The following is a 9,761-nucleotide window of genomic DNA, read 5'->3' as shown; positions in this document are numbered from 1 at the left end:
CAGTTCTCGGATAGCCTCAGCTACATAGTGAGGCCCTCTGCAACTTCAAAATAAAGAATAAAAAAATAGGGCAAGGGGTGTAGCTCAGAGGTTGAATGTCTCTGGGTTCCATCCCCAGACCCACCAAAAAAAAAAAAAAAAAAAAAAAAAAGCGGGGAAGGGGAGGCAGGCTTGGTGGTATGCTTCAGAGGTTGAATGCCACTGGGCTCAGTCTCCAGTGCCTCCCCCTAAAAAAAATTCACAACTCTACATACATTGTGTCAACTAATAAATTGGTCATGCATTAGAATTACCCAGGGAATTAAAAAAAAATTGAATCCTAGACTTTAACTCAACTTTACAAACTCAGAATTTGGGGGAATGATTTTGTCATTCAGCCTAGTTTGGAAACTACTGTAGTATATAATGTTGAAGGATTATAGTTGTAGCTGGGTGGAAATTAGGAGACTAGTTTCATTGGGAAATTGCAAAGCACCGTTAGGAAACCAATTCTAATGTTTGTTCGGTTTATGTTATTGTCAGAAGAGAAATGTTTGGTGTCTTAGAGGCTTAGCTCTTATTCTTATTTTTAGGAACTTTGTTGGGTAAATTATTCTAAAATCTGCTTCATTTATGAACTAAGCAGAAACTGACATGTGGTATTTTTATTCTTATTGCAGAGAATTAGACATTATTATATATGACACTGAGAGTTCAAATAATCTGGAATTGTGTATAGAAACGTGGTGGGAAAATTAATGAGTTTCATAAGATGATAATAAATATATCATAGTAATAACTTAGTAATTTGTCTTTACAAATTGAGTATTGTAGCCTGGTGTGGTGTGTATGCCTATAAACCCAGTACTTGGGAGGCTGAAACAGGAGGATCGCAGATTCCAGGCCAGCCTCTGCAATTTAGTGAGACCCTTAGCAACTTAGCAAGACCCTGTATCAAAATAAAAAAAAGGGCTGGGAGTGTAGCTCAGAGGTGGTATGTCCTTAGGTTCAATCCCCAGCATCAAAAACAAACAAAACCAAATTGAATATTTTCTTTTTCTCCTCCCTCCCTTCCTTCCTTCCTTCCTTTCTTCTTCTTCTTCTTCTTCTTCTTTTTTTTTTTTGTGGTACTGAGGATTGAACCCAAAGAGGTTCTACCTCTGAGCTATAGCATCCCAGCCCTATTTTTTTATTTTTAAATTCTGGAACAGAATCTTCCTTAAGTTAGTGTGTTTTGGCCTTGAAACTGCAACCCTGTCTCAGTCTCCCAGATACTAACTAGCATTACAGGTGTGTGCCATCATACCTGGCTGAGTATTATAATCTTTACTGAATTAGTTTCTAATAATTCTAGTGAGTTATCATCAAATATATAAGAAATTTAGTCACCTACATCACTAAATATTGTCTGCTTCGCCGGGCATGGTGGCACACGCTTGTAATCCCTGTGCTTGGGAGGCAGAGACAGGAGGATTGTGCTGGTTCAAAGCCAGTCTCAGCTGGTTTAAGAGACCCTGTTTCCAAATAAAATATAAAATAGGTCTGGGAGTGTAACCCGGAGATAGAAGGGTTTCCAGGAACCCCAGTACCACTAAAAAAAAATATAATAATAAATAAATAAATAAATAAATAAATAAATATTGTCTGCTTCTTAAGACTACGTGGCCAGGTGTGGTGGTACTTGCGTATAATCCCAGTACTTGGGAGACTGAGACAGGAGGATTGCAGGTTCAAGGCTGGTGTGTGGTAACTTAGCAAGACCCTGTTTCAAAGTAAAAAAAGGCTGGGGTGTAGCTCAGAGGTAGAATGCCCCAGGGTTAAATCCCTAGTACCACCAAAAGAAAAAATAAAAAGAAAAGAAAGAAAGAGAGATAAGATTATCTCTACTTTAGGTTTGCTGATTGATTCAATAGCTCATGGCTGCTTTAGATATTTTCCTAACTACTATTAGAAATATGAGTGGATTTTTGAGCCATTTTCCTCATAGTAGTAAGGAATTATGGTGATTTTTGGCCACTTTTGTTTTTTTTTCAGTTTGATTATTCAAGGACAGTAGCCATTTTGGTTATTCAAGATGCAGAGGAAACAAGGATATTGCAGCTATTGCCGTGTGCAGTATCCTAACTTGGAACAGGTGAGAGGTTTCTACCAATATGATAATACCTCTAAGAACCTTAGTTGTGAGTTTCTCTTCTTTTATATTTTATTAAATTCATTTATTCATTCATTGAGCAAATTATATTAAGAATCTACTAGCTAGCTGATAGTGTCTAAGATTTTAAGGATATGACCATGAATAAAGCCAAATTTCTTTTTTCATGGCACTTACACTCTAGTACAGTAAAACCAAAAAGGAGTAATTATAAATTTAGTGCATGATATGTCAGATTGGGATAAATTTTATGAGGAAAATAAAATAGGGAAGGGAGTGTGATATTTACATACGGTGGCCCGGTAAGGTTATGGCATTTTCTGGGTACAGTGGCTCACTTACTCAGGAGGCTAAGCCAGGAAGATCACAGGTTCGAGGCCAGCCTGGGCAACTTATAGTGAAACCCCATCTCATGATAAAAAATAAAAAGGGCTGAGGATATAGCTCAGTGGTAGAGCGCCCTGGGTTCAATCCCTAGTACCACAAAAAATAAAAGAAAAAAAATTTTTTAAAAAAAAGAACATGACATTTGAGTTGAAATTTTAATGAATTTCAGTGGTAGGCTTACATATATTTGGAGAAGTTTCTAGGCTGAGGAAAGAGCGTGAGGACAGAAACCTGAGATAGAAAAGTATCTAGTGTTAGTGTCTAAAGCTAACCCAAAGCCCATAGGCCCCGTGTGACTGCAATGTAGGTAGGGAAATGGTGGGTGCTAAGTAATAGATAAAGAAGTAAAGAAGTGGATTCGATAAGACCTTGTTGGTTACGGTAAGGACTATTCATTTTATTTCTAGTGATTTGGGGCTTCATCTCAGGGCTCTGAATAGATGAGTTTAATCATCTAACTCATAGATTCCCAAAGTCAGCGATTCCACCCCTGAAGGGGGACACTGAAACCATCTGAGGAGGCTGCAGTAGCCTTGGGTACAGTCAGGGGGCATGGAGTCAAATAAGGAGTTTTGAAAGTGGTACGCTATATATTTCTTTTTCTGAAAAGAGGACAGTGTAATAAGTTTGGGAATCTATGATTATACTTTAAAGGGATCATACTAGCTGCTGTTGGGGAGAGGACTTGGTATGGAGATTCTTTTACTTTTTAAACACAATATAATTCTTACACCATAAACTTCATCCCTTTAAAGAATGTAATTCAGAAGTCTTAGGTATATGCACAAAGTGATATACTGTCTATTCCAGAACATTTTTATCACCTTAAAAAGAAACCCTATCAGTTACTCTGTATTCCCCTTTACCTTTAAGCTCTAGTAACCACTAATCTACTTCCTGTCTCAATAGATTTTTCTATTCTTGATATTTTGTGGCATTTTGTGTCTGGCTTTTTTTTTAGCATATTTTCATGTTTCATCTATGTCATAGAATGTACCTCATTCATTTTTATGGCTAAATATTCCATTATAAAGATAATGCCTTTATTTATTCAATAAGTGATGAAGGTTTTTACTTTTTACTTTTTTTGGCTACCATGGATATTGCTTCTGTGGACGTATGTAGATAAATTCTTGCGTAGACATATTTTCAGTTCTCTTGGAAACTCCACCCAAAGATTTTTAATTTATTTAAAATATTTAAATATTTAATAATATTTAAATATTTAACAATTTAATAATAGTAATATTTAAATATTCAATAATATTTTAAATTATATATATTATACATAGTATATAGGATCATATAGTAATAACTGTGTTTTAATTTTTTTGAGGAGCTGCCTCACTATTTTCTAAAGTAAAGCTCTGGCCGGGTGTGGTGGCGCACGCTTGTAATCCTAGTACTTGGAAGGCTGAGACAGGAAGATGGCATGTTCCTTGCCAGCCTCAGCTACTTAGTGAGGCTCTCTATAATTTAGTGAGACCTATTTCATAATAAAGAATAAAAAGGGCCAGAGAATATAGTGCAGAGGTAGAATGCCCCTGAATTCAATTCCTGGTATTGCAAAAAAAAAAAAAAAAGTAAAGCTCTGCTCTTTATGTTAACACCAGCAATATATATATTATTATATATTGTTATTTTCTCCTTTTATTATGACCATGTTTAGTGGATATGATATAGCTCATTGTAGCTTTGATATGCATTTTCCTAAATGTCATTGAGCATCTGTTTATGTGCTTATTGGCTCTCTTCTCTGGATGAGTGCCTTCAAATCCTGTGCCTATTTTAAAATTTTGTTGTATTTTTACTGTTGAATTATAGGTCTTTTATGGTTGAGCTGTGAGTTTTAATATATTTTGCATATTAGACTTTTATGAGATACATCATTTGCAAATACTTTGTCCCATTCTGTAGGTTGTCTTTCTCTTTCTTCATTGTGTGCTTTGATTCACAAAGGTTTTTATTTTTGTTTTGTTTTTTTTGTTTTTTATTTGTGGGGTGTGTGTGTGTGTGTGTGTGTGTGTGTGTGTATGTGTGTGTGTGTGTATGTGTGTGTGTGTGTGTGTGTGTGTGTGTGTGTGTGTGGTGTTGTTAAGGATTGAACCCAGGGCCGAATGCATGCTAGGCAAGTGTTCTAATCACTGAACTTCATGCCAGCCTATTGCTGGCATTCTTGATGTCAGAAGGATTGCCTAGTCCAAGGTCATGAAAATTGATGTTTATGTTTTCTTTTAAGAGTTTAAAAATTAACTGGGTGTGGAGTAGTGCGCACTCAATACTTCGGAGGCTAAGACTGGAGGATTGCAGGTTCAAGACTCAGCAACCTAGGGAGATCCTCAGCAATTTACTTAAAAAAAAGGGGGGCTGGGTGTAGATCAGAGACAGAATGCCCCTGAAATCCCCACCACCTAAAACAAGGGGTTTATAATTATTATTTTTGTTCAGTGTTTGATCCATTTGAGTTACTTTTTGTATGTGATACGAGCTAGCAGTTCACTTTACTTCTTTTGCATGTAATACCCAGTAATTCCAGCATCATTTGTTGAGGACTATCCTTTCCCCATTGAATTTTCTTGATAATATCTGTTGAAAATCAATTGTCCATAAGTATAAAGGTTTATTTATTTTCAATTCTATTCTGTTGGTCCATATCTTTCCCCTAATGCCAGTATAATATAGTCTTTTAAAAAATATATTTTTAGCCGGGCATATGCTTGTAATCCCAGCCTTTGGAAGTCTGAGACAGGAGGATCGCACAGGTTCAAAGCCAGCCTCAGCTACTGAGTGAGGCTCTCAGCAACTTAGTGAGACCCTGTTTCCAAAGTATAAAATAAATCTGAGAGTATAGCCCAGAGGTAGAAAAGCCCCTGGGTTCCACCCCAGGTACCCCCCCCCATAGATATAATATGTATATTATATTATATATTTTAATTGACACAGAGTAATTATTCCCTGTAAAATTTCAGTTCGCATATCATGTGTCATGGTCAGATCTTAGATGATTGGCATGTTTATCTAGTCAGATAATTATTTCTTTTGTATTGGGAACACTGAAAATCCTTTTTGCTTTTTTAAAGTATATAATTAATGTTGGTCAACCATAGTTATCCTACTGTTCTATATACCATTAGAAGTTACTCCTAGCCCAGCGTGGTGGCACATGCTTGTAATCCCTGCGCTTGGGAGGCAGAGACAGGAGAATTGCACAGGTTCAAAGCCAGCCTCATTGGCTTAAGAGACCCTGTTTCCAAATAAAAATATCTAAAAAGAAAAAGATCTGGGAGTGTAGCCCGGAGGTAGAAGGGTTTCCAGGAACCCCAGTACTACCCCCCCACACACAAAAAAGTTACTCCTATATGGCTATACTCCTATACTCATTAACCATCCTCTCTTTGCCCCACATCCTTCTCAGGCTCTGGTAACCATTATTCTACTATTCACTTTTACAAGATTAGCCTTTTAGCTTCTACACATGAGAACATGCAGAATGTCTTTTTTCATCTGATTTATTTTATTTAGTATAATGTCCTCCAGTTCTATTGGTGTTACTACAAATGACAAGATCCCATTCTTTATTATGGCTAAATAATATTCCATTGGATATTCATACCAATTTTCTTCTCTCCATTAATTTACCAATGGACACATTGGCTGATTCCGTTTCTTGGATATTGTGAATAGTTAGCCTGGAAGTTGTGCAGTTAGCATGGAAGTGCAGATATCTTTTTAACATGCTGATTTCTTTTCTTTTGGATGTATATCCAGTAGTGGGATTTCTTGATCATCTGACAATTCTATTTCTAGTTTTTGAGGGACCTCCACACTGTTCTATAATGGCTGTACTAATTTACTTTCCCACCAACAGCATATGAACATTCCCCTTCTTCCATATCCTTGCCAGCATGTATTATTTTTTGTCTTTTTGATAATAGTCTTTCTTACTCGAGTGAGATGATATCTCATTGTGGTTTTGAATGGCATTTACTGGATTATTTTTTGTGTACTTGTTTGCCATTTGTATATCCTTTTTTGAGAATGTATATTCAGATCCTTGCCAATTTTTAAGCCAAGTTGTTGTTATTGCTATTATTTTGCTTTTGAGTTCTTTGAATCCTTTATGTAGTCCGAAAACACATCCCTGGGCCAGGCATGGTGGTGCAGATTTGTAATCCCAGTATTTGGGAGACTGAGAGGAGGATTGCAGGTTTGAGGATAGCCTCAGCAAGTAGTGAGACTCATCAACCTAGCAAGACCCTGTTTCAAAATAAAATAAAAAATAAAATAGGACTGGGAGTGTAGCTCCATGGTAGAGTACTCCTGGGTTCAAGCACCAAAACCAAAACAAAAATACCTAAAACCTTGTGAGATGTACAATTTGCACATATTTTCTCCTAGACTGTAGGATATTTATTTATTCCCCCTGCTGTGCTGAAGCATTTTAGTTTTATGTAATCTCATTTAACAATTTTTGTTTTTGTTGCCTGTGCTTTGGGGATCATATCCAAAAAGCTTTGCCTAAACCAGGCATGGGGTTACATACCTGTAATCCCAGTACTGGGAGACTATGATAGGAGGAATGCAGGTTTGTGGCTAGCCTTAGCAATTTAGTGAGACCTTATTTCAAAATAAAAACAAAAGAGCCAGCCGGGCATGGTGGCGCACGCTTATAATCCCCACGCTTGGGAGGCAGAGACAGGAGGATCGCGCAGGTTCGAAGCCAGCTGCACTGGCTTAAGAGACCCTGTTTCCAAAATAAAAAAAGTATAAAAATAGGTCTGGGAGTGTAGCCCAGAGGCAGAAGGGTTTCCAGGAATCCTAGTACCACCAAAAAAACAAAAACAAAAACAAAAAAACCCAAAAAACAAAGAGCCAGGTGAGTGGGGCATGCTTGTAATCCCAGTACTTGGGAAGCTGAGACAAGAAGATTGCTGGTTCGCGGCCAGCTTCAGCTATTTAGTGAGGCCCTCTGCAACTTAATGAGACCCTTTTTCAAAAGAAAGAGTAAAAAAATAGGGCTGGGGGTGGAGCTCGGAGGTAAAATGCCCCTGGGTTCTATCCCGAGTTCTGGGAGAAAAAAATAGGGCTCTACATATAGTTCAAGGTAGAATGCTGTTGGGTTTAATCCCTTATGTTTTCTTCTAGTAGTTTTATATTTTTGAGGTCTTGCTTTTAAGTCTTTGATCCATTTTGAGCTCATTTTTAAAATATGGTGAGTATTAAAGGCCTAATATGAGTATCCAGCATATGGATACTCAGTTTTTTCAGCACCATTTATTGAAGAGACTATTCTTTCTTCAATGTATATTCTTGTTGTCTTTGTTGCTAATCAGTTGGTTGTAAATATGTTTATTTCTGGGCTTTCATTTTATATCAGTACCATGCAGTTTTGGTTACTATATCTTTGTAGGTTTTTTTTTTTTTTTTTTTTTTTTGGTGGTACTGGGGTTCCTGGAAGCCCTTCTACCTCCGGGCTACACTCCCAGACCCATTTTTACATTTTTATTTGGAAACAGGGTCTCCTAAGCCAGCGCGCGCGGCTGGCTTCGAACCTGCGCGATCCTCCTGTCTCTGCCTCCCAAGTCTGGGGATTACAAGCGTGCGCCACCACGCCCGGCTTCTTTGTAGTTTGTTTTAGTCTTTCATGTGGTTGTACTTTCTCCCTTTACCCATAATAACATGAAATCCAAATTTTTATAACATTTTATCCAAATTTTATCTTAACTGGTGTGTTTAAACATAGACCTATCTGTCCCACTTTATAGGTTGAATGCCCCTGGGTTCTATCCCCAGACCCACAAAAAAATAATAAAGTTAGGTATTGTATTGCCTCTAGCTCTTGCTCTGTTTGCTCAAGAGTGGCTACTCAGTACCTTTTGTGTTTTATATGAATTTTGTGATTTTATTTTCTATTTCTGTGAAGAATTTCATTGGTATTTTGATAGTAGTTGTGTTGAATCTGTAGATAGGGTAGAATGGATATTTTAACAATATTCTTCTAATCCATGAACATGGATGTCTTTCCATTTTTTGTGTTCTGTTCAATTTCATTCTTCTTGGTCTTGTAATTTTCATTGTAGAGATCATTCACTTGCTTTATTGAATTCCCAGATATTTTTAATTTTTTGTAGCTATTGTGAAATGAATTGCTTTTGTTACAATTTTGTTATTGATGTATTAAAAAGCTACAGATTTTTATATGTTGATTTTGTATCCTGAAACTTTATTGAATTTGTTTATCAGTTCTAGTAGTATTTTGGTGAAATCTTTAGGTCTTTCTGCATATAAAATCATGTCATCTGCAAATAGGGGAAATTTAATCTTCTCCTTTCCTATTTGATGCCCTTTATTTTTTTCTCTCATTACTCTGCATATGATTTACCATACTATATCAAATAAGTGTTAAAAGTGGACATCCTTGGCTTGTTCCTGATCTTAGAAGTAATGGATTTAAGCTTTTACCTATGTGGGTAGGCTGTGGGTTTGTCAATGCTGAGGTATCTTCCTTCTCTACCTAATTTTTATTTTCCCCGGTACTGGGGATGGAACCCAGGGCATTATACCTCTGAGCTACATCCCCAGCCCTATTATTTTATTCTTTATTTTGAAACCGGGTCTCACTAAGTTGCAGAGGGCCTCACTAAGTAGCTGAGGCTGTCCATGAACTGCGATTCTCTGGTCTCAGCCTTCTAAATGCTGGGATTATAAGTGTGTACCTCCACACCCAGCTCATTTTTTTGAGGTTTTTATCATGTAAGGATATTGATTTTTTTGTGTGTGGTGCTAGGGATCCCAGGGGCATTCTACCTCTGAGATACACACCCACCCCTATTTTTTTAAATTTATCTTGAAACAGGGTCTCACTAAGTTTTGGAGGGCCTCACTAAGTAGCTGAGGCTGGCCTTGAACCCAGATTCTCCTGTCATAGCTTCCCAAGTACTGAGATTACAAGTGTAATCTGTGTGAGGATATTGAATTTTATCAAATGCTTTTTCTGCATTTATTGGGATGATCATAAAGTTTTCATCCTTTTTGCTGTTGATGTGATATATTATGTTTACTGATTTGTATGTGGTGAACCATCCTTGCATTCTTGGGACAAATCCCATTTAAATGTGATGTATAATCTTTTTTATGTGCTATTGTATTTTTTTTTTTTTTGGCAGTACTAGGGATGGAACCATAGGGGCATTCTACCTCTGAGCTACACCCCCAGCCCAATTTTTTATTCTTTATTTTGAAA

General features: G+C 37.0%; 1 protein-coding gene across 1 annotated transcript in view; it reads left to right on the top strand.

Annotated features, from left to right (window-relative positions):
- Positions 1-2,053: 2,053 nt before the first annotated feature.
- Positions 2,054-9,761, top strand: part of ZDBF2 (zinc finger DBF-type containing 2) — a gene marked incomplete at both ends in the record, with an annotated part of 35,445 nt that continues 27,737 nt past the window's right edge. Inside the window, 1 exon segment of the mRNA XM_080689342.1 lies at positions 2,054-2,113. Within this exon segment, the coding sequence (XP_080545468.1) occupies positions 2,054-2,113 (60 nt within the window).

This window comes from Muscardinus avellanarius, assembly GCF_963383645.1.
Source record: "Muscardinus avellanarius genome assembly, chromosome: 2".
NCBI classification, from domain to species: Eukaryota; Metazoa; Chordata; class Mammalia; order Rodentia; family Gliridae; genus Muscardinus; species Muscardinus avellanarius.
Note: the sequence above shows the minus strand (reverse complement) of the source record. Positions and strands in the feature narration are given on the sequence as shown.